Source organism: Trachemys scripta, chromosome 7, assembly GCF_013100865.1.
Source record: "Trachemys scripta elegans isolate TJP31775 chromosome 7, CAS_Tse_1.0, whole genome shotgun sequence".
In the NCBI taxonomy this organism is placed as follows: domain Eukaryota; kingdom Metazoa; phylum Chordata; order Testudines; family Emydidae; genus Trachemys; species Trachemys scripta.
This window is the reverse complement of record NC_048304.1, coordinates 94,353,027-94,379,286: the sequence shown is the minus strand read 5'-3', so window position 1 is coordinate 94,379,286 and position 26,260 is coordinate 94,353,027. Positions and strand designations below refer to the sequence as shown.

Below are 26,260 nucleotides of genomic sequence, written 5' to 3'. Positions count from 1 at the left end.
AAACAGTTCCCATTGTGTAGAGCTATCTCTGAGCGGTTTCTATTGCACACTGTTCCTGGGGTAATCCTTATGCTTCTGTTCATTTCTTCAATAAGCCACTAACATTGTTTGGCTTCATCTAATGTAGCACATTTGAAATACAGAGACATGGTCAATATTCCCAGCTTCAGATACAAAAATAATACATGCCTGCAAGTTGGATAAACATATTCAGTAAATCATAACCTTTAATGATACCTTACATGAGTCATCTTGCATAAAGTACATCTCAGTTATGTCATGTCCATATCATAAGCATATTTACATAACGACTATGAAGCGTAATGTCACACTGACCATGTCATGTTCAGTTAGATCTTTTCTTTGGCTTTTCCTCCTTCAATCCTCTGTCCTTGCCCTCAAGTCCCTGCACAACTGTCTTTTTACTTTTCTCTCTCATCTCCTCTGCTGTACCAGTGGTAGCAGCCTTGACAGAAGACACTTGACTAGAAGAAATGAGTTACTTCGTAGTGGCAAGGTTTAAGGGCAATTAAAGAATAGTCATGTAATCTTTAAAAAAAACCTGTTAAGGCATGACCAATCCATATGTGTTGTAACTTGCCCCCCTACTGTGTGTCTATATCTTTAATTTTGATGAAAAGAATCAATTATTTTTCAAAGGACATCAATAATTAAACTTTTCTGAAAATAGTTTTACCAACTTTAGTAATAAGTAATCCCTAAAATAATTCTGAAAGAGATCATATAAAACCATGTGTTTTTCACTTTGTGAAACTGAACATACATAATATAAACAGTTTCACCCTATACAGTCAAATTTTCCCGTTTGTGTTTTTTTCATACAACAGTGTAGAGAAAAACATTTTTTAAAATAAGAAAATGTGATCGTAAAACTGTAAATATTGATGGAGGGAGTTTAAAGGGATGTCTATTCAGCAGAAAGGCCTGTGGCAGTGAGTCTTCAAGGCCGATCAACTGATTTGGGCTTGCAGGGCCTGTACTACGGGGCTGTAGCCCAGGTTCTGAAACCCAAGCCCAGACATCCACACTATTGTGTTTAGCCCTGTAGCGTGAGCCCTGCAAGCCCAAGTTAGTTGACCCGGGCTCTGAGACTTGCTGCTGCTCATTGTGTAGATGTTCCCTAAGACAGAGATGCTTCCTGAAACTATTTTCAACTTATTTTTTTTTCAGTTCATTAGATCTCAAGTTGATGGTGTCCTCTTAACATTCTATGAACAGCTTTACATACTAAACTATTTCTTGTTGTTATGACTATGCCTTTCATACCATGGAATTTAACACATTGTCTTTTTCTTGCAGGAAACTAATTAAAATTGGATGTTATATGGTGAGATGCATCTTTGTGATGGATTATATGTTCAAATATGCTCCTCTTCTACAAACTGCAGCAACAGAGTACCCTGCGTATGACAGAAATGCTGACAGTGGAAAGACTATGTCAACTGGCAATATCACATTAAAAAACTGCTTTAAGAAAATCTGTAGTTCACATCAGTAATCCACAGCTGGTAAAGCTCTGTAGTTCGTAAAGCATATGCTTTTAAAAGTAATAAAGGATTCAACGTGTTTTTACACAGTGTGTCTGCACTGATAATTTAGCACTGAATTTTCATACACTGAAATCATGGTATGATTATCAGTGAGGAAAAACAGAACATTATCTAAAAACTGTGTCAAAATGACCTCTGAGGAAATGGCAGCTTCTGTACTTGTGTCTGTGGCACAGGGTAAAGTGATATCTGCTCAGTCAGCTGGAGATGGAAATAGTGAAAATGCTTTGGACACCAATGTTATAAAAAGACATATTGCTAATCAAGGAAGGGAGACTACACATACTTTCTCGTACTTACACAGACTTAAAGAAGAACATCTTCAGGGCTCGCTGCCCAAAATTTTCTCTTTGGCAAATGGAGAAGAAATGACAGATAACAGGAGTAATGAAAACTTCTGGGAGAAAAACACATGCATCCCTGGTACAGTGGAGTTTCTTAACATGAATTGCAACATTATAAAGAAAAAATGCAAGAGCAGTGTTCCGCATAACCAGTTATGTAAATCATGTGATTCTTTAGCAAAAGAACACACATGCTTGGAAACTGGAATTTCTACTTCACAGGAAAGGACCATGTTTGCTGAAATTCAGTTGAAGATGGATGGACCTTCAGTAGAGATGAAGTCATTAAGAAACCAGTCAGCGGTAAATAAAAGTGGCACCGATGATGCTGATAATGTAGCAGTGTTTCACTTTCGCTATGCTAGTGAAAGAAATATATCAAAAGCTTTGTGCACACTACACAACAGCTTCATTTTGGGTGACTGTTTACAGCATGTAAATGTTGGTAATGAACACACCAGTGATTCAACAGCCTGCACTTGTAAATTAATGGAATTGACAAATAATTGTGACAATAAATATGGACAACAGTTGTGTGATAACTGTGACACTTTAAGGGACAAGTATTTATGTGTCGAAAGAGCAGCACGAAAGGTTAGAGTGGCATGCTCAAGTCACAGCTTCTATGGTGGTAATTTTACTGGAAAAATGTCCTCAAAGCCCTTTCTGAGCCATTTTGAAGATTGCAGTGATAACTGTGAAGAAGGGATGGAGGAGGAGTTTTATAGAAACAAAAAGGAACGTTCCACTTTACTAATCAGACGTTTTTGTAAAAATGATAAGGAGGTTAAAAAATCAGTTTATACTGGAACCAGGGCAATTGTTAGGACTTTACCTTCGGGTCATATTGGAGATGTTGCTTGGGATTATGTGGAGCAGAAGAGAAACAAGAGTGACTTAAAGCATTGTAGGATTATCGCAAAACATCGAACTATTCAAGCCTTAAGTCAGGAATTAAATTCTGATCTTGTGAAATCCATATGGTGTGAGGTAAGCTTTTAATATTTTTTTTCATGCAAACATGTACTGAACTGATGTTTTGATTTAACAAAATTATTACATGGTTTATTGGTTAAGCACTCGAAGAGGATGTCAAACTACATGATTTAAATAACACAACCTTGTAGATAAGACATAATACAACCACTATGCAAAAACCAAGTTTTTATTATGAATAACATTTAAGATGCATTTTATGATGTCTATTGGTACCAACTAGCATAGCAATATGTTAAGTCTTCCATTCTCTATGTTGATTACTCCTTTTTTAGAAGGGCTCGTCTCATCCTTAAACTCATTTTGTCTAAAAACTGGCACAGGAGTTTCTAATCAGGGGTGGAATAAAAATAAATCATCCATTTTTATGGACTTTCTAAAAATGAAGCAGAGACCTTCTTAATGTTTCAAAATTAGATTTTTTTTTTTTACTTTACAATTTTCACACTAATACTACAATGTTCCATGGTATGGATTGATATAGAACGATTGTAGTGAAAAAATACAGGTTGCAGTAATAAGTATTTAAAAAAAAAAATCTAGATATTTCATCTGAATTTTCATGTTTGAACATTACTTCTGCACATATAAATAACTATATATTTATAATGTATATTATGACTGTTGCATACTGTGTATTGGTATATGGTTGTCTTAACTTACGTTCTATTGACTAAATATCATTCTAAGCCTTCATCCACAATTATTATGAACTCATTAAAAAGTTGTATAAATGATACGGCACTTCCCAAACAAATAACATTAATTGTGAAGTACTTTTACATCATGCTGTTCAGAGTTCTGCAGTTCCATCGCTATAGAACTGGAAGCAGAAACTATACTTGGTAATGGAATTTATAAAAAGCTTTTTTTCCACAGTTGTGCTAACAAAATGCCATTTTAGAATGGAAGATTAAAGTGCTTTTCTTTGGCATCCGGTTCAGCCAGCATCTAATGTCAGTGTTGTTGGTTATTTGACTTCTTTGCCAACCATATGCTGCCATGACATTTAAAATAATTTAAAAGTCAGTTGTAATATTTTTATATAAAATGAACTCTGATTTTATTAATCATAGCATTACTTTTTAGTCGTGTTGACATCTGTTATTTTCATGCCACTAATATGTGTAAATGATGTAGTATTTTGTGACTGGGCAATCATCTCAAGGGTATAAATACTGATATCAAATCCATTCTCCATTTTTGAGATGGTTCTTGATTTTACAGTTTGACTAAAAGTCAGCTATCATTTTAACATTCCCTTTGAATACCTGTGATTCGGGCAGAATCTTAATAAACAGTATGACCTAAGAACAGCAATTGTATCTAAATCTTGGAATGCAGCAACCAGTTACATATGGAGTAGTGGTGGAATTGGTACTCCAAAGGATATTGTTGCTATTGTCAGATCACTATATCAAGTCTGAGAAAAGGTCATGTGACTGCCTGTTTAAAGAAAGTGTTTTAATTTCATTTAAAAAACAAACAAACAAAAAACCCAAAACAAAAACCTCTATCCATATCCAGAAAAAGTGAAAAAAGTTTTCAAAGGCAACTAAATGGCATTTGTGACTTTGAAAATCTTCTCCAGTGTGTATGAGTAATTCTCCTGTAGTAGTCCATATTACATTTACATATTATTTATTCTCATTCATTATTCAGTCGTATTTTCCTGGTATAATTTACACTTCCTATATATTTTCATTTTACTTTTTCTAAATTATTTAAAGTATTGAAGAAAAAATAAATTTGAAATACAATTACAGAGACTTCTGATTTTGTTTCACATATTATTTGGGAGAGGGTGAGCACTCTTTCTTTTGGTCCCTGATTTAAGTACTTAAGCATGTGAGTACTCCACAGGATTTAAGTGCTTTGCTGAATTGGGGGTGTGGAGCAAGCTGTTCCAGCTCACTACTGTGTAGAGAAATTTTCCTCAATTTCCTGAAGAAGGTTTTTAAAGGAAAGCCAGAAATAAAAATCAATACCTAGAATTTTTTACCTTGTTTGTCTCTGCCTGACTCTTTGTTGGATCTCCAAAGTTACTGATTTGTTTACAGTTGAGTTGAGCAATATTCCTGTGTTATGCTTGTATCTTCTTCTTTAATGAATTTTCCTATTCCTATGTTCATGAAGATCTCTAAAAAGCAAATAAGATAAAGAAATCAAGAAAATGTATAAGTAGAACTTTCTACATAAGCTACTGCTTCTTTTTATGCTTAGCTCAAGTTATGAGCGAGATGAAGAAAATGGTATTTCTCAAAGCTTAATTATTTATCCAGTACCTGAAAGCTTTGGTCAGTGAAATTGGAACAATTAAAACAAAACAGCTTCGCATAGCAGAGATCTCTTGCAAATGTTTCTGATTGTTTTAGAAAAATATATTTGTTTTGGGTTTTTTATTTTTTGGAAGGAGAAATTTGAGATTAAAAATAAGTCAAAATTAATTCCTGGTATTGGTGAATACAGCTCCACTGAGTTGGAGTAAAATCTGCCTTCACAAGGTCTGAATTTGACCCAAAGTCCAATCTAACTAGGATAGAATACAACAAATCTGGAGTAGTGGGTATGGAACCATGGGAGCACAATTTCTGTGACCTAGTATTCCCCAGACCTTGGAACCTTGCAGAAGCTTCTCTACTGGAATTATATGGTGTTGCTCCTCCCACAGTACTTAGTTAGTTTGGGCCCAACTGCTAACTAAGACATAGTCTCCTGTGCCTGGTGGCACATGAAGTGAACCATATTCGCCACTGCTGTCTGTCTGGATCAAGATGTTTGACTCCATTTTAAGTTGTATTCATGATGATAGAATCCTTTTCAATCATCATATAATAGATCATTCTTTGTCCTTCACGCTGCCTTTTCCCTCCACGTGGAATCCAATCTAAGCCATACCTTGTGGTTCTGTCATAGGGTAGCCTAACTACTTGACAAGATCGCCAGAACTGTGTCTGTATAATTTGAGTCTGCAGTCTGCTGACCCATGCAGCACAATACTTCCACATTGGTTACATGATCTCCCTGGTAAATTCCCAAGATTCTTTTCAATGCTGGTGGAATGCATTGAGCTTTCTGCTGTGTACATCCAGTATCTGCCATGTTTGAGTCATATAGCAGTCCTGGGAGAACAATCTCATTTTACTGTATATATGTATCTTCTTCTTCCAGATGTTTGACAAATGAGAAAATGATCCTCTGGCTTCACTGATTCTTGCCTTTGCTACTTTAGTGAGTTGGCCATGAGCAGATATTGTACATCCAAGGTAGAGGAAGTCATCAACTCTTCCGTATTCTTCTTCAGCAATCACATATGTGCCTGTATTGACAGCATTCTCTCCTGCCTCCATAGACTTGGTCTTCTATGTACTGACACACAATCCCACTGTAGTAGTTTCTGCTTTTATGCTCATAAAGAGTCTTTTTTTCATTTTGTCCAAGTTGGTATCTACCCTGTTTCCCCGAAAATAAGACATCCTCCGAAAATAAGGCCTACTTACAGTTTTGCCTCTCGTTGTAATATAAGGCATCCCCCCGATAATAAGACCTCCCCGATAATAAGGCATCCACCGATAATAAGGCATTTTTCATTTCTGAAAAATAAGACATCCCCTGAAAATAAGATCTAGCGCATCTTTGGGAGCAAAAATTAATATAAGACACTGTCTTATTTTCGGGGAAACAGGGTAGTATGACAATATCATCTGCAAAATCTAAGTCTCACAGCTTATATCTTGCCTAAATAATACCATTGTTGTTGGCAGCAGCTGTCACTCTACTCATCACAGTCTGTGACAGTGCAGAAGAGAAGTGGGGATAATTATGCAATAGCAATTTTAAAGCATTTCATGTCTACGCTTTCTGTCCAGATGCAACCTGCAGACTAGTCATACAAGGCTTTCATCGAATTCACATCTTTGTTGGAATTCCAGAGTGCCTCAGGATCTTCCAGCAGGCTTCTGTAGACACTATATTAAACACTTCCATAAAAATCAAGGAACTTTAAAAACCATCTTCTGCTGGTATTCTAGCCTTTTCTCAAGTCTTGTCGAGGTGAAAATCTGGTCTGGATACGATCTACTGGATTGATATCCAGTCTGATCTTCCCTGAGTATTTAATCAACAGCAATTTTCACCATATTCAAAATAATAATGCTTCACCAGGTACAGATAATGTTATCTCTCCAGTTATCACAAATAAGCCGGTTTTCCCCCCTCCCTCCTCCCGTGGGAATTTTGCAGATAACACCTTTTGTCTTATCTTTAGGACAGGTCTAGGATTTTTAAACCATTCTATACAATCTGCAGGTGCAGTTAATCATCACTTCCTCTCCATCTTTTAATGTTTTGGAATCTATCTTATCTTAGTCTGGTGTTTTACCTCTCTCTTCAGTTGATTTATGACTTTATTTACTTCCTCAAAGGCAATTACTTTTAGTGATATAAGTTGTCTGCTATTTCTTCACATTTCTCTGTGTTTAGTGCTCTGGCTGATTAAGGGCAGCTGGAAATGTTCCATCTAATGTGCTCTCTACCTTTCCTCTGTGGTTAAAATTATACCATCTCAAGTCTTCACAAGGCCACAACGGTTTGAGAATTAAGTCAGTTTTACAGATACTAGTAAAACCTTTTTAGAATCCCCCTCTCTTGTATGCTACCTCAGCTTCTCTTGCTTTATTTTCCATACATTCTCCTCTCTTTTTGCTGATCTTTTAACTTTCTTGTCTTTTGTTCGCATATTTTTGTTGTGAAATAGCTCTTTTACTGCTGTTTCCTTCTTTAATACTGGTCTTCAACAAGCCTCCATATATTTGGTTGGAGCCATTATTTTTTCTTAGATCTTGCATCCACACTTGCTTCTTTGAGAAACTGCCATTGTTTGGTTACATCATCCATCAGTGTCTTTTAACTTTTCAAATCGATTTCTAAGTTGTGGTTTTAAATGTGCCTTCACTTCTGGATATACTAACTTTCTAATATCATAGATGCCATTTGCCTCGCATGGCTTTACCTTATTTAGTTTTATTTTTATTATCCTAATAACAAGATGGTGGTCACTTCCAACATCAGCACTCCTATACACTCCAACAGTGTTCTTCTCCAGCTTCTTCTAATGGTAACACACTCAAGCTGTTTCTGGGAGAAGCCATCATTAGATTTCCATATCAATTTGCTTTTCCTTGCATGGAAATAATGTACCCATAATGCAAAGATTGCATGGACCATAGAATTTAACTAAATGTTCTCCATTGTCAATCTGCCCTGGCATGCCATGTCTGCCCATAATGTGTTCATATTCAGTATTCTCATCACCAGCCTGTGTTATCCTCATCGGGATATTTAAAAGCAATGTCATCTTTATTGGTCTGACTATGGACATACTGCAGTTTTTCATGGAAACAGTTTTTGACCTGTTCATCATTGTCACTTGTTGGCATATAACACTGAACAGATGTGACTTTTGCATGGTTCATCACAAAGCAAGCAGTCAGTATTCTTGAGTTTACAGGTTCCCATTCCTTCAGTGTTTTTAGCTTCCTTGCTGAATAATATATCTAAAGCTTCCCAGTGGTTTTTGTCATCCTGTCTTCCAGAATATAAAACATTCATGCCTTTTGATGATGATTTGCCTTGTCCAGTCCACCTCATCTCATTCAGTCCAAGTATACTCAGGCAAATATTTTCATTTCTCTGATAACTTGAGACCTACCTGCGCTCCAAAGTGATCTAATATTCCAATATCCAATTCCTGTGTTAACCTTAGCTGTGCAGATACCTTGTTTCACTTTCAGAAATTCCTTGCAGCTTTGATTCAACATCATCATAGTGTTGGCGGGTTGGCCAGTACTTTCTTGTCTTATGTCCAGCAGATTGTAGCTCTCCACAGTTGATTTGTATTAGCAAGTTTGTGACAGACTCATCTTGTCTCTGGGCTGATTCCATAATAACAGAAAGCATTTTTGTATGGTCAGGTTGTTAGCCTGACTCTCAACCCCCTACTAGAAAGACTGGTGGACTGCCTTTAGTCTGGCTTCTACCCTTCGACCCAACTAGCTTTGGTAACCCTACTGGGAGTTTTGCTTGAAGCAGCATTTAACATCTGGAAACTTCATACTATGCAGCTATGGAAGGACTCTGCTATTGGCAGCAGAATTCCTGCCTCTGCTTGGTACCCAAAGCCCCCCTCTCGAAGAGAATATTGAAGGAAAACTCCACAGTAATGATCTCATGGAGTTCCTCTACCTCTACTGTGGGTGTCTTTTTATAGGAAGGTACAATTGGCCCCCAATTTGGTAGTTTATTGTGAAGAGATTTTAAAAAGCGCTATAATTCTGAGAAATCTCATTTCCCCACACCTTAAAACAGTATTTTATTTCACAAACGAATATATGCCTTAAAAGAAAAATAACAATTTTTTTTGTTCTGAAGATTGTATCCATTTGATTTCATAAAAATATCTGAGATTCCTTATAGTTAAGGATAGAGTGATTTTTACCTATTTAGAAATCAGAGATCTTCTCTACTAAAACTTCTCACCTGCTGGATGTTAGTACTCTTCCATTTAAAAATATGTAAAATTACCTCACTGTACCATACAGTGTCGCTCTGTGGTAAGGTTCACTAAGGTGATGTCCCCAGTCATAAATAGTGAAAGTATGCAGATGTCTATACTTGTGTATGACTTGGTAGATGGGCCACATTCCAATGAAGGAATGAGTCTGAACCACATATTTACATAACTTGACATCCACTCACTAGATTTGTGTATCGTTTCACTTAACAAACATTAGCTGAGATCAGATCACATTGTCACTTGCTCAATTAAGGAATGGATGTATTTTAAGTTTCTTGTAGGCATTTCTATCTTCAGTTATTAGAGTCCATCTGCTTTTACATGCACACTGCTTTCCCTTACCTTTCCACCACTGCCACAATCAGTGCATATAGTGCAAGATGTTGAACATTTTGGTTGTGCAGATTTAATTTTAATTTATGGTCACACATTTACAAATTCAAGAAAAGTATCAGCAGTACATAAAATTGTCATACAAAAGTAGTTTAAATATAAACAAAATAAGAAAAAATAAAATGTTCAGTAAAATTGCCAGAATAATTATTGCAAAGTGAGTAGCTTTTTCACCTTAGGATTAAAGACCAGACACCACAGTGACCTAAATCTGCAAATTTCACTGTTTCACAACCTGTCAGCTTCCATATGATGATTTCTTGTATTTTCTTTACAATCTATTCTGTGATTGACCTATTGCGCATAGTATTCATCAAGCATTCCTAGTATCTTTTTTATAAAAATGTAGTAAAAAGTTGTTCTATAATATTACTCATTTTTTGATTATAGTATCCTTAATAGATGTTTTCATATGCCTGCAAATGAACTGTGTACTAGCCAAGTGTTTAATACATTTACTGAGTTTAAAAAAAATTAAAATCAATCTTAGAGGGAAATGATAGCCAATAAATTAATGTGATTTTTTTTTCCCCCATACTTTTTCCCTTTGGTTCACTCTGAGTATGCATGTTTTATTAGAACGACTGAGTGAACATTAGTACGGTCTTTTGAGTAAGAAAATGACTTTCTTACTCAAAAGACCATACTAATGTTCACTTATTCACACCAGAGGGATTGCCTTGTCACGGCAGAATAGCTGTACCACTCAGCATAGTGCTGTTTTGTGGTCTGTGGAACATGTGGGTACCATTGATAAGTACTGTTTCAGTGTTGGTTTGGAAAAGGCATTGTATTGTTGTCTTGCTAAAAATTTTCCTGTTTGCTTGGACTACTGAAGTGTTAATAAGGGATGTAAGAAGGTGAGTTGAGGCTTCAGATGTATAGATAATACGGAAATTATTAGTGTCCTTGTATAGTGTATGGCTGCTCTTTGTATATATTCCATATACAGGTCTGCTTGTCCAACAGATACCTAAATATAAATAGGGGATATTAATGTTCAGTCACCACATATGTTTAGTTCTCCCTTTTTATTTAGTGTATAATCTCTGTAGTGATGAGTAAAATGGAAAGAGGCTCCATTCAGTTATAGTCTACTTATCACAGCATCTTGGATATGAAATATGAAGTCCTGTTATTCTAGACCAGTGGTTTTCAGACTGCAGGTCGCGACTCAGTACTGGGTCACGGAATGTAAGGCATTGGGTTGCGGCTGCTCTGGTCAGCACCGTCGACCGGGCTGTTAAAAGTCCCATTGGTAGTGCTGCCTGGCTAAGGCAGGCTAGTTCCTACCTGTTCTGACACCACGCTGTGCCTTGGAAGCAGCCAGTAGCAGGTCTGGCTCCAGCTGCAGGTCTGGGGCCCTGCCAATGGGAGCTGCGGGGGCGGTGCCTGCGGGCGAGAGCCGCACAAAGCCACTCGTGTGCCTCAGCCTAGGAGCCAGACCTGCTGCTGGTTGCTTCCAGGTTGCAGCATGGTCCGCAGTGCCAGAAAAGGCAGGAAGCCTGCCTTAGCACTCCCATTGCACCGCTGACCGGGAGCCGCCCGAGGTAAGCCCATGCCCCAATCCCCTCCCGGAGCCCCCTCCTGCAACCCAAACTCCTCCTCCCCAACCCCACCCCAGACCTTGCATCCCCAGCCCAGAGCCCTGAACCCTCCCGCACCCCTGCCCCAGCCCAGAGTCCCCTCCCACACTCTGAACCCCTCATTCCCAGCCTCACCCCACAGCCCTTATCCCTGCACCCCAACCCTGAGTCCCTCCCACACCCCAATCCCTCATCCCCAGTTCCATTGGGTCACAGGGTTGCTGAAAAAAAGGTTTGAAAACCACTGTTCTGACAACACTTTTCATAACTTTTGGATGGTGAAATACTGTCAATGAATTTTGTAAAATAAATAGTGCTCTTCCCACACACATTTTCTATGATGCTTGAGCCTACAAGATGCTTTGCATCCTAGCCCCAAGGCAGCAAAGTACATACAGCATTTACCGAATTTTTAAACGCACAAGTACTCCAACTGACTTTCAAGTTAAGCACGGACTTACATGATTTGCTGGTTTGGGGCCAGAATGCTTCTCTTTTGGAGGAGCAATTCTTTAAACAACTAGGCACAATGCATTTCCTGAACGCAAAACCTAGAAGGTCCAAAGAGGAAAAGCTAGTGAAAACAGGATGCAAAAATGGCCATTCTAATACCAGCTTGTATGTAAAGGTCTTGCACCTAACTCTGAAGACAGCTAGAGAGGGACATTGATTCAGTATTGCCAACCCCAAGTGTTCAAAAATCCTGAGTCAGGCCCCAGAAATCTTTAAATTGGTTTAAAGATAATGAGGCTTAAAAATAACCTCATATTTTTTTTATTTTACTTTTACTTTTTTAAAAAACCTTTAAGGTACACTCTGTTCAAGTCTTTAAGCTTTTCTTTACAGCCATGAGGGCCAAAAATTTTTTAAATGAAGGCTGAGATTCTCACATATTACATGACTCCAGGACATGGGGCTTTAAGAAATACATCAAATATTTGTGAGAGTTGGCAACATTGCCTGTGGCTATGCTTGGGAAAGGAGTTCTAAAGTTTTCTTGAATCAAGAAAACACTATCCCTGGCTTGATTCAAGAATAGCACTGTGATGGTGCTTAATTCCCATCACCTGTAAGGCAAGGGAGATGAGCTATGCTCTGCACCTAGGAATGTTTAACTGATTGTCTCCTGGCCAGAGAAGGAGCAGCTAGGTGTTATAAGGAGCAGAGAGAGCTCCCTTGGAAGTGGAAGACCCAGGAAAGAGCAGCTAGGTAGAAGAGTTCCCCTCCAGGGTAGAGGTTTGGAGGAAAGGCCAGTAGTTGTGATTGGTCTCTGAGTTTCAGGCGTTAACCTCTGAACCCCCTTTAACCACTTTCTTCAAAGACAAGGTCTGGCTGCATCCTCATTCAGCTTTTTTGCCCAAAGTGGTGTCGCAATTTCACATCAAACAAGGTATCTTTCTACCAGTCTTCTGCCTGAAACTGCATAAGTCAGAAGAGGAACAGCGTCTGCATTCTCTGGATGTAAGAAGGGTCCTAGTCTTTTATATTGCCAGGACAAGACCCTTTTACAAATTGATGCAGTTTTTTGTTGTGATAGAAGATAGGATGAAGGGCCTTCTGCTGTCAGCCCAGAGGATCTCCTCCTGGATCACAGACTGTATCTGAGCCTGCTACGAGCAAGCAGGGATCCCGCCACTGGCCATTGTAAAGGCTCATTCCCCAAGAGCGTAGGCACCCTAAGTGGCCTTCCTGGCTCATATTCCTATGCAGGGCCATGACTTGGTCATTGGTGCATACGTTTGCATCGAACTACACCATCACCCAATAGGCCCGAGATGATGACAGCTTTGGCAGAGCTGTGTTGTAAGCCGCATGTCCGTGAACTTTGAGCCCACTTCCAGGGATGCTGCTTGTGAGTCACCTAATATGGAATTGACATAAGCAAGTACTCAAAGAAGAAAAAACAGTTACCTGCCTTTCATAACTGTCCATTGAGATATGTTGCTCACGTCCATTCCATTACCCACCCATCATCCCTGCCGTTGGAGTTGACGGCAAGAAGGAACTGAGAGGGTGCCGGGCCGGCAGCACCTCATATACTGGTGCATGACCGTGGCACTCCAGAGTGCACCGGAGCCGGGCTACGGATCCCACTAGGGCAGTGTTTCCCAAACTGTGTTCCGCGGAACACTGGTGTTCTGCCTGATGTGAATAGGTGTTCCGTGAAAGAATCATAATTTTTAAAAAGGGTTTTTAATTTTTTTTTATTTTAAATTTGGCATATTTGAAGCGTAGTTTACAACTCTTTTTGAATGACTATAATTTAACATAAAACTCTTTTTCTGGTTATTGATAGATCTCGTATTGAATATCATGGCGTAAAGAGAACATGGCATGCAAGCATGTTGCCGTCTACCCCTTTCGGGCATGTTTCAGTTAGTGATGTCATACCCCTTCCGCTCGAGGCTGCACGAACTGCAGTGGTATGCACACACCATTCTCTTTACACCATATTGAATATAACATATTCACTCAACATGTTGAAACCTGTGGGTCTTTACCATGTGTGCGGTAAGCACAACTAAACTAGCTTAGCTCAAAACAATATAAATACTTGTGACAAACAAAATTTGACAAAAATCAGTATTTCTAAATATTGTTACTAAACCTAATTACCATGGATTTGTGGCTAAAAAGGAACTTTGAAACGAATAGCAAGTTCTTCTGGTACTCCAACTGTGGCCGAAATAAACTAGCAAAATATATAAAATAGCATCCGAAGAAGTGGGCTGTAGTCCACGAAAGCTTATGCTCTAATAAATTTGTTAGTCTCTAAGGTGCCACAAGTACTCCTGTTCTTCTTTTTGCGGATACAGACTAACACGGCTGTTACTCTGAAACCTAGCAAAATATTGAGTCACTTCAAAGTGAGGATGAACAATCGCAGTCTTTTTTTTTTTTTTTTTGCCGAAAAATCTGTTAGTACTAGTGAGTTATACTTTGGTGGAAATTCTTTCACCTTGGATATCAAAAAACAAGAAGAAGCAGGTGTTAAAAGACCAAAACGAAAGTATGATGAAAGTTGTTTGTCTTTCGGTTTTGTGTGTGCTGGAAATAAAGATGTTCCTGATGTGCAGTGCATCGTGTGCAACAAAATACTAGCAAACAGTTCATTGGCTCTTGCTAAACTTTGTAGGCATTTGGAAACCAAGCATGCTGAATACATAGACAAAGATATAAGTTTTTTCAAGAGGAACCGTGACTCACTTGGAAATTGTAAACTTTCGATGATTAAAATTGCTAAAACAGACAACAAAAGTGCAACAGAGGCATCTTTTCGAGTAAGTTACCGTATAGCACTTGCCTGAGAAGCTCACACTATTGGAGAAACGCTTATCAAGCCTTGCGTGAAAGATATTGTAACGTGCATGTTGAGCAAGCAGTCTGGCAAAAAAATTGATGCTGTACGGTTGTCAAATAATACTGTTGCACGCCGTATTAAAGATCTTGCCGATGACATAGAAAAAGAGCTAGTTTGCCGACTGAAAATTTGTCATGAGTATTCATTGCAGCTAGATGAGTCCACTGACGTTTCAGGACTTGCTGTGCTACTAGTATTTGTCCGATATAGATTTAATAATATTATGGAAGAGGACCTGCTCTTATTTGAATCTCTGCAAAGCAACACAACTGGAGAAGAAATATTCAACTGCATCAACAATTTTATCAGAAAGCATGAAATTAGTTGGGGGAAATGTATTGATATATGTACTGATGGTGCTCGGGCAATGATCAGGAAGATGAAGAGAGCTGTAACGCGAATCATAAGTGTGGCACCAGAAAGCACTAAGCCATTGTGTTCTACACAAACAAGCACTTGCAGTTAAAAAAATACCAGCATATCTGAAAATTGTGCTTGACGAAGCAGTACAAATTATCAATTTTGTCAAATCTCGACCACTTCAATCCAGGTTATTTAAAATTTTGTTTGAGGAAATGGATAGTGAGCACAATGTGCTTCTTTTACATACAGAAGTGAGGTGGCTATCCAGAGGAAAAGTGCTTGTGGGGCTTTTGAGCTTTGTAGTGAACTACTGGTATTCTTCACTTCAGATAATTCAGAACGAAAATTTAATGACTGTCTGACAAATTCCTCATAGCTAATGAGACTTGGGTATCTTGCAGATATTTTTGCAAAATTAAATGAAATTAATCTGTTGCTGCAAGGAAAGAATGTGACCATTTTTACTACAATGGATAAAATTTCGTCATTAAAAAAGAAACTGGAATTCTGGGCATCTTCTGTAGAACCGAATAACTTTGCTTCCCTACAGTACATGAATTTCTGACTGAAATAAATTCTACAATCTATGAAGAAGTTTCCAGCACCATTTTAGAGCACTTACATGACTTGCAGACCTCTTTATTAGAATATTTTCCTACAACTACTGATGATAATGCTTGGGTTCGAAATCCGTTTGTAATTACAGCCAAACCAGTCGGCTTTACTGCACACGATTATGAAAGCCTAATTGACTTAATTTCTGACTCTCTGATTTTGAAACAAAAGTTTAAGGATCTTCCGCTGAATAATTTTTGGAGCAGCCTAAGAGAAGAGTACCAATGTGGCTAAACGTGCAGTTCGAGTGCTCCTTCCTTTTGCTACAAATTATTTGTGTGAGACGGGATTTTCATATTCTACTGCAACAAAAACCAAATATAGGAATAGATTTGATGCTGCACCTGACATGAGGATTCAACTTTCCAGCATTATTCCTAATATTAAGCGAATTTGTGATAGAAAAACGCAGAAACACCAATCACATTAAATCCAAATTTGTATTTCTGTTTATAAAAATAGATTTTTCCTAGTAAAAATCTAATTTGTTTGGTGTTTGTGTATATATAAAAACAGGGTTTTTTTAAGTAGAACACTGTTTTTAATTTTGACTCTTGCACTTGATTTTTGTACTACTTTATATGTGCTTTCCAGTTAGAAATTGTTAGTTTATTTTAAATTTGTATTTTTGCTTTGTTTTATAAAATAAAATATATTTGAGCATAAATAACACTTTTTTTTTTTTTTTTTTTTTTTGAAAACCAAACGACTACAAAATAATATTATAAGTGTTCTGTAATAGGCTAAAAAGTGTTCCGTGGCCAAAAAAATTTGGGAAACGCTGCACTAGGGGAAAAAAATCTGGCAGCAGAGCACGCAGCACACGCACACCTAACAAAGAATGGACATTGAGCAACAGTTACGAAAGGTAGGTAACTGTTCTATTTACATCACTGTATAATAAAAATGTAATTAAGTTGTCTGTGGAATGGTATGCAGTTAAACTGTACTCTAATACAGAGGTTCCCAAACAGTTTTCCCTGAGGGCCATCTGTACAGCTGCAATAGGCGCTGTGGCCCACTATTAACATGTGTCCATCAGGGAGAGGGGTCCCATGGGGGCATTTACTCAGCACCCTAGCATGCCTCACAGGCACCCCATGCCAGGGAGCTCAGGGCCCGCCAGTGCCAGGCAGAGGCAGGTGCTTAGCTGGGCCTGGCCCTTGCCTTGATGGTCCTGATCACTCACTGCTGATCCCCAATCCCTGGAGGGCTGCAGGGCCAATACTCCAGGGGGCTGAACAGCCATGGATCGTGGGGTGCAGCGTCTCACAACGGGAATGGCTATGAACTTTCCAGCCTCCTTGGGAGCTGTTGTTTCTCAGGGGTGGCCCCTTCTTCTGGCCCGGTGCCTCTGCTTCATGCTCTGCCACCTACCAGGGATGCTGGACTCTGGCCCTGAGCAGGGGCCATTGCCAGCTGCCACTCCGCCGACGTGTATGGTTTGGGAGGGGGAACCCCCCCAACTCCGCTGATGGCGGACCATCCCGGATTGTGATGCAGCCCATCTTTGGGCCACGACCCACAGTTTGGGAACCCCTGCTCTGAGTACCCACCACATCCTTGATCAGAGTGCACAGCTAGAGTAAATAGGATGTACGCTCAGGGGAAGGGGTGCAGGGAGAGGAACAGCTACATACTGTAGTAGCTTGCACTGAGCCCCTGTGCCGCAACTAAGTCAGGCTATGGAGCAGAAGGTGATATGGATTGCTGCAGTCTCCCTATATAAGCTGTGGGAGAGTGGATCCCTGTTGTGACTAGGGAGTCCCCACACACTGCCGTTCTGCTGATCCACAATTTTACCCTTTTGGCTTCATATTGCACAGAGCATTGGAATGTCCCTGAATGGTCCTGCCTTTTGCTTTTCTTTAAACCCCCAGTTGCCCCACATATGCATTTCCACTGTTTTAGGTCTTTTCTGATTGCAGGTGGAGCTGAAGAATTTGGCCCTAAACGACTAAATTTTATGCTAAAACCTGTTTAGCATGAACCCTGTTATAAATATATTGTTTACAGTTATTCTACTTATAGTTGCGGGTTAGGTTTTTTTTCCTGTATTTTCACACTTTGAAATAACAATTTCCTTCCTACAGTCGGGAGAAGGGATTTGCATGACAATGTGGTATAAAGCAAATCTGCAAGTTCTGTCCCCCCCCCCCCCTCGGGAAATTAATTTTCTTCCCTTCTTCTCCTCTGACCCTTCTATTACCATATACAAATATCTCATACCTGGGAAGGGGTATTTCTAAATTTTAAAAGCAAGTTCTAAATATAAAAGTTTAAAAATACACTGGTCTACAATTTTTGAAAAGTCATCTGCTTCAGAGATAAAATGTGCTATTTATTATGTATTTTGATGTGCTGAATTCAAATATGACAATTAAAACAACTGGCTACTGTTTCTAAGATATTTAAGTTTTTACATTTTATGTCTATGTATATTGTGTTAGTAGAGTTTTAATCATAAATTGTAAACCTAGGTCTTTTCATGTGTTTATGGTTGCTTTACATGATAATATTTCACCTGTCCTGTTTATGTAACACTTTAAAAATCAGCAAAAGGGTTATATAAATCAAATTTATTATGAAACAAAAGGCAAAAAAATATTATGTACATAGTTGAGTCCTATTCAGTGTCTATTCGGCGCTTCTTGGCTTGTCTCTTGTATTCATTAAATGGAGCATCTCTTGTCACTGTCCAGCAATAGTCTGCAAGCATTGATGGGCTCCATTTGCCCTGATAGCGTTTCTCCATTGTTGCAATGTCCTGGTGAAATCGCTCGCCGTGCTCGTCGCTCACTGCTCCGCAGTTCGGAGGAAAAAAATCTAGACGAGAGTGCAAAAAATGTATCTTTAGTGGCATGTTGCAACCAAGGCTTTTGTATGCCTTGAGGAGGTTTTCCACTAACAACCTGTAGTTGTCTGCCTTGTTGTTTCCGAGAAAATTTATTGCCACTAACTGGAAGGCTTTCCATGCCGTCTTTTCCTTGCCACGCAGTGCATGGTCAAATGCATCATCTCGAAGAAGTTCACGAATCTGAGGACCAACAAAGACACCTTCCTTTATCTTAGCTTCACTTAACTTTGGAAATTTTCCACGGAGGTCCTTGAAAGCTGCTTGTGTTTTGTCAATGGCCTTGACAAAGTTCTTCATCAGACCCAGCTTGATATGTAAGGGTCGTAACAAAATCTTCCTTGATTCAACAAGTGGTGGATGCTGAACACTTTTCCTCCCAGGCTCCAATGACTGTCGGAGTGGCCAATCTTTCTTGATGTAGTGGGAATCTCTTGCACGACTATCCCATTCGGAGAGAAAACAGCAGTACTTTGTGTATCCAGACTGCAGACGAAGCAAGAGAGCAACAACCTTCAAATCGCCACAAAGCTGCCACTGATGTTGGTCCTAGTTTATGCACCTCAAAAGTTGTTTCATGTTGTCATAAGTTTCCTTCATATGGACTGAATGACCAACTGGAATTGATGGCAAAACATTGCCATTATGCAGTAAAACAGCTTTGAGACTCATCTTCGATGAATCAGTGAACAGTCTCCACTCATCTGGATCGTGAACGATGTTGAGGGCTGCCATCACACCATCGATGTTGTTGCAGGCTACAAGATCACCTTCTATGAAGAAGAATGGGACAAGATCCTTTTGATGGTCACGGAACATGGAAACCCTAACATCACCTGCCAGGAGATTCCACTGCTGTAGTCTGGAGCCCAACAGCTCTGCTTTACTCTTGGGTAGTTCCAAATCCCTGACAAGGTCATTCAGTTCACCTTGTGTTATAAGGTGTGGTTCAGAGGAGGAGACTGGGAGAAAATGTGGGTCCTGTGACATTGATGGTTCAGGACCAGAAGTTTCATCCTCTTCCTCGTCTGACTCAAGTGAGAATGATTCTGGTGCATCAGGAACCGGCAGTCCTTCTCCGTGGGGTACCGGGCTTATAGCTGATGGAATGTTTGGATAATGCACAGTCCACTTTTTTTCTTCTTTGACACACCTTTCCCAACTGGAGGCACCATGCAGAAGTAACAATTGCTGGTATGATCTGTTGGCTCTCTCCAAATCATTGGCACTGCAAAAGGCATAGATTTCCTTTTCCTGTTCAACCACTGGCGAAGATTTGTTGCACAAGTGTTGCAGCATATGTGTGGGGCCCACCTCTTGTCCTGATCTCCAATTTTGCAGCCAAAATAAAGGTGATAGGCTTTCTTAACCATAGTGGTTATACTGCGCTTTTGCGATGCAAAAGTCACTTCACCACAAACATAGCAGAAGTTATCTGCACTGTTCACACAAGTACGAGGCATCTCTGCTCACTTTGGCTAAACAGAAATGTGTCCCTTTGCAAAATCAAACACTGACAAATAAGAGAGCACGACACTCTATGATTTCTAGAGCTGATTTCTAGAGCAATTTGTTCAGCAGAGTGATGTAAGCTTCGTTATGATTGCATCGTCCATGACTTCTAGGAATAACATGATGCAATTCATATCATGTATGACGCAATACCAGCTTCAGATTGCATCATTCATTGTTTTGCCTAAAAAGCAAGTACTGTCCAAACCCAGTCATAGATTTATTCATAGATCCAGTCAAAGATGTATTTTAGACATTTCTGGTTTAAATTGAGATCCCTTCCCTTTATAACTCACTTATCCTCCGCCATTCCCAAGTCAAGGGTCGTATATACTGACCCAATAGCATATCTTGAAAACTAGAGCCAATCAACAATTTTAAGCATCATTTTCGTTCTCAGTGACCCAGAATTAGTAAAGTTTGACTACATCTATTTCAGAAGCATTTTGGCTGTAGAACAGTGATATTGAAGACTAGATAAATTTTTCCTTTATATTGTCTGAAACTCGGGATGTTATTAATCTTTTTATAAAATTAAGAATCTGAGATCTTCAAGCACATGTCTTAAAACATAGGTTCATGAGCAAACATAATTAACTGGTGGGGGCAGGGATGGGAGGGAAGTAAAGCTCCAGCAGCAGCAACAGTGAAGCCAAATAGACACAGAATGAGGTTTCTGCTTCGGCAAATGCTGTAAAAATTAAATTGAACTGGTTTAAATGAAACCCTATACTTCTATTTGCTTTGGTTAGGGTTATTCCATTTTTATGGCTTTGCTTTAGATATAGAAACTGTATAGTATTTGCATAAAATAGTCAATTCTACCACTATCATATTTGATAGGTTTATCGATAAATTTGTTTGCACTTATATGTGGTAGTGGCTTATTGGCCTTCTTGCTTCAAAAAGATTTTGGGACAGATTTTTAACAAAGAGTTTTAGCTCTGAGCACATTCATGTATTTAGAGCCAATAGTGTGGGAGTCTTGGCAGGAGTAATAAAATATGCCTTCAGTTTTTCCAGCTTTTCTGTCCTTCCTTCTAGTGGTTATTCCTTAATTATTAAGAAGTACAGAGCTCTGTTTTAGAGACTGTCACCTCTCAATATATTAAAAAGTTTATTTTAGGTCTTTATAAATCAGGTTTTTCTAAATTATTTGTCAAACTTTTTAATTTTAAAAACTTCACCTGCCTGTCAAGAGGACAGGATCTGATAAGCTATCCACTCTGTTTAGTATTTGTGGATAAAATCTGCTCAAGAGTCAAGAAAATATTGGATTTTGAAAACTGGAGTCACACATGTGAGTTTAGCAAGATCATAATATTTTGCATTTATCTAACCCACTTAATTCCAAGGCATCTCAGAAGTCTGAAGAAATTATACACCTACAAGCCTACTGAAATATTTGGGGTAGATAGCAGTCAATGGGCACACCGCATACTGTTAGGAAATTTTAGGCAAGGATATGTAGGAAAATTCCTGTTCTTAAAAAATGCCATGCTATCATCAGTCTCATTACAGAAAAGAATGGAGGACACCTTGAAAACTGTCTTTCCTAACATTCCATGGTGCTCCATTTCTTTACCTGTGAAAGGGTGAGTTCATCTTACTAGGATATGAACATGTGGCTCCAGAGAGTCTAGTTACTGCAAATATAGACCATTCTCTTCATTCTGTTTCACATTCATTCATGCACATCCATTCTCTTCAACAAGGTGGTACTCAGTATCAAGATCTCAGGGTCACAGGCACAGCAGGCTCTCAGTGAGCACCCTCCAAATGGTTGTGCTTGTTGATTGGGCAAGGGAACTAGCGGTCTGCTACTTGAGTCTTGCAGCAGTCATATGGCTGCTCAGTGCATACCATGTCTGTAGCTGTGCTTTCCCTGCTCTCACTTCCAGTCCTTGCTCCAAGCCCTACGCCTGCCCTAGCTCTAGCACTAGCCTGTACCTGCTCCATTTTGGTTTGACTCCTGGTTCTGACTCTGGCTAAATCCCTGACTACGACTTCAGTTTACCCTTTGGTTTAGACTTGACTTTCTGATTCCTGGTTCTGACCCCCTGGCTACATCTGACTCCAGTTCTGACCTTTGGCTTAGCTCCTTGATCCTGAATCCGGCTTCAGCCTTGAACTACTGCCTGATCCCTGGATCTTTGCTTGCCATTACCTGAACTGTCACTTCAACCACCAGGCAAGGTCCTGCTCCACCCATTAGGTAGGCCACCCATAACCCAGCAACTTATACGAGCTCCAGGAGGACAGAACTGACATTGGAAAAACAAATAATAACTGAGCATATTCCAGCAGTTAGGAACAATCAGGATTAATCACAGTAGTGGTTATTGTATAAGAGTTTAGGAAAGACTCAGAGTATTAACACAGAGTAAAGCTGAACACATGAATACAGCAGTCAGAGACAATCATGATGACTCAGGATGGCATGGCATCACTGAGCATTCATCAAGAATACCGGCAATAAGACAGGTCTGGAAACATAAAAATTCAGTCTCTGGGACTCATAGTTCATTGTTTTCTTAATCTGTATACACCTAATAACTTCACCAGCAACTTGTCTGATTTTAGAAGTCATTCTCTCTATACAAAAAATGTTGTTACATTTTGCATAAAATATTATGCAAGTAGTCACTTTCATAATATTTAAAAAGCACAACAGGACACAATTTTTAAAATTTAAGTTAAAAGTCAACATCTCTCATCTTTTTTGATCCTCTCCTAATCTTGCAATTTTAGTAGTCACAGTCATTCTAGCATTAGTAGAAGGGTCTGGTTGGCTGGTACCTGATAACTCCTATGTATGGATGATATTCTCATCATTCAAATTCACACAAATATTGATAAATCCACTAGATTCTTTTCCTCTATGGCAGATGGAATGCCTAATTGATTCAGAGTGATGATAGGATGTCCAGCCCATAGTCATGTAGGTTATGATAGCTAATAACCAGTTTAAAAAACTTTTCTATATCTGTTAAAGATTTCCTTACTGTTTATGCTTAGTCTCCACATTCACTTGCTCTGGATCTAATTGAGCAAACTGATTTTTTTTCACAGCAGTAAGTTTTGAAGACCTTGTTTCAGCTTTATTTTTCAATGAGTGCATTGATTGTTTATTGACAACTGAGGAAAAACCCAGTCTATTGGCCTCTATGCCAGGCCCTGGGGCTAGTCATTCTTGACATCTTTTATTCTGAAGCCTCTTTCATGCTTCTTCTCTTTGGTGTAAGGGCGAGGTAGGTGAACCCAGGCCTGCACCCACTCTTCTGGGTTCCAGGCCAGTGATCCTGTATGAAGTGGTCGGCAGCAATCTCTCCCAACCCCTTACTGTTTCCATGGCATGCTTTCCTACCATGCCTCACCTGCAGACCATTCCTCAGAGTCATACCCTGTGGTTGTCTTCTCCAAAAGGTCTGGTTTCCCAGGCTGCTTCTCACTTGTCTGTTGCTTTAGACCTCTGCTTCTGTTGGTTCCTCAGCTTCTGTGGCAACTGCTCAACTCTGTTACGAACAGGCCTTCTGAGCTACTTCTATATGACAGGAGCTCTCCCCCCAGCCTTCCTCCTGAAGCTGAGGTTATGGTTCAGATGATTAATAACTTGCTCTTTGAGACAGCAGTCTCCCCAGCTCTCTCAAACGTTCTTTATTCCCAAGATTGTTTCCTCTCTCCCAATTTTTCCTAGGTCCTTGTATATCAGGGCTGCCAAAATTTTAAAGGGTCATGTCACGTGATAGTGGGCTGACCCCTATGCACCACTACCCTTAATGGGACAGATCACCCCAGATGATTAACATATTTAATTAGTAAACCCTTGTTGCATTACCAGTTGTATGTAACAGAATGTTCTTCAGTTGCATATATTCATTATTCCTTATTTTTATTTATTTGTATTACCAGAGCACTTGGAAGCCCTGGTCAAGGACTAGGACCACACTGTATGCACTGTACAAACACAGAACAAAAAGATTATCCCTGCTGCAGAGAGCTTACAATCTGAGTTTATCAGTGAAATAATAATGGTGTCTCACTCCAGCACCTATATTTAACAGCTCTAGGTGATTTTGGAAATATTAAAAAACAAACCCCAAAGTATAAGGATAAAAATCCAAAAATATATAAAGACCTTCCCCCACAAACCAATCGAGACTAAAATAGTATTAGCCCAAATAAGGGTCATAATGTGAACCCCTACAGCACAGTTCTCAACTTCCTGCCATTAATAAAAGCTTGAGAAAATAGATGAGTTTTGCAGCATATCCTAAACATATCAGTTCTATTGGACCAAGCTGGGATCCTCTAGTAGAAAATTTATCACCAGCCTTCTCTATTTTAAATCAAAAGACTTAGTTTGAGTGCCTCTGTTGGTTACAGTTGTTAGTGTCACAAAACAAAATAGGCAATTGTAATTTTGATCTATTGCACGTAGGTAGTGTGTTCATTATTGTATGTAATACCATTAAAGCATTAAAGATACATGTGCTATGTAAGCAATTACAGTTGGTGTTGATACCATAACTTTGAATTTCCTGGCTTTTATTAGGTATACAGTTTCAATTTTAACGTTTCAGTAAAAGTTTTTTGCATATCACTATTTTTTTTCTTTTTTTAAAAAAAGGAAAAAACAAACCAGTTGCACATTTACATAAACCTATTTAGTATATTTGCTTCAATGTACACTTGAATATGAGTATAACTCCACGTTCACTTGAAACTCATATTACATTAAAATAAACCCGGTTGTGTATTTCAGTAATCATGGCTCCAGAAATGAAGTATTTCCATATGCAGAAGTCCCATTTAGTAGGATCAGGCCCTATATGTATGAATCTCTCCAGCACAGTATTTATTTATTTTTTTAAAGTGAAAAGTGATGTACTGTGAATATGCAATATGAGACTTTCAAATCCAGTTTTTAAAAACACAATATGTGAAGTCAGTATTTCTCATTGAGGCCTTGCTACATGCCAAGTTTGAACTGAGTACAAAACTGCTTTTGTTACGTGGTGAGAAGATGATAATCCAACAATCTAGGGTTACCATATTTAACAAATAAAAAAAGAGGACTCTCCACGGGCCCTGGCCCCGCCCATTTCCCCACCCAGCCCTGCCCCAACCCCACCCCTTCCCCACCCTAACTCCGCTCCCTCCTCCCTCCCACTCCCAGCCACGCGAAAAGGGCTGCCTGAGCGCTACCGGCTTCACGGTTTGCCGGGCAGCCCCCAGACCCTGCACCCCTGGCCGGCGCTTCCCCAGCGCAGCTGGAGCCCGGAAGGGGAAGTGCCCAGCCGGGGGCGCAGGGTCTGGAGGCTGCCCGGCAAATCGTGAAGCCGGTAGCGCTTGGGCTTCGGGCAGTCCCTATGCCTCCGGACCCTGCGCCCCAGGCCAGGCACTTCCCCTCCCGGGCTCCAGCTGCGCAGGGTCCGGAGGCATGGGAGCTGCCCAAAGCCCGTAGCGCTCGGCTCTTAAACAGAGCTGAAGAGTCAGGGGAGGAGCAGAGCCGCCGCGGGAGGGGAAGTGCCCGGCCGGCATTTTCCCGGACATGTTCGGCTTTTTGGCAATTTCCCCCTGACAGGGGTTTGATTGCCGAAAAGCCGGACATGTCCGGGAAAAAACGGACGTATGGTAACCCTAAACAATCTAACTCTTTTTTTTTTTTTAAAGGTGAAGCTATTTTACTTGTTTAATGTGGATAACATAAATTACTGGAAGAAAATCTTTTTAAAAATTCACTTTTAAACATGACAAGTTTCAGAGTAACAGCCGTGTTAGTCTGTATCCGCAAAAAGAAGAACAGGAGTACTTGTGGCACCTTAGAGACTAACAAATTTATTAGAGCATAAGCTTTCGTGGACTACAGCCCACTTCTTCGGATGCATATAGAATGGAACATATAATGAGGAGATATATATACACACATACAGAGAGCATAAACAGGTGGGAGTTGTCTTACCAACTCTGAGAGGCCAATTAATTAAGAGAAAAAAAGATTTTGAAGTGATAAGAAGTGTGAGAGTACTTACAAGGGGAGATAGAGTCAACGTTTGTAATGGCTCAGCCATTCCCAGTCCTTGTTCAA

General features: G+C 39.5%; 1 protein-coding gene across 2 annotated transcripts in view; it reads left to right on the top strand.

The window, feature by feature from the left end:
- PLCE1 (phospholipase C epsilon 1) overlaps positions 1-26,260 on the top strand; it is a 334,106-nt gene that overhangs the window by 37,938 nt on the left and 269,908 nt on the right. For both annotated transcript variants that reach the window (XM_034776200.1, XM_034776201.1), the window contains exon 2: positions 1,321-2,905. In XM_034776200.1, coding sequence (XP_034632091.1) covers positions 1,700-2,905 — 1,206 coding nt within the window. In that variant the 5' untranslated portion in view covers positions 1,321-1,699. The remainder of the gene's footprint in view (positions 1-1,320; positions 2,906-26,260) is intronic.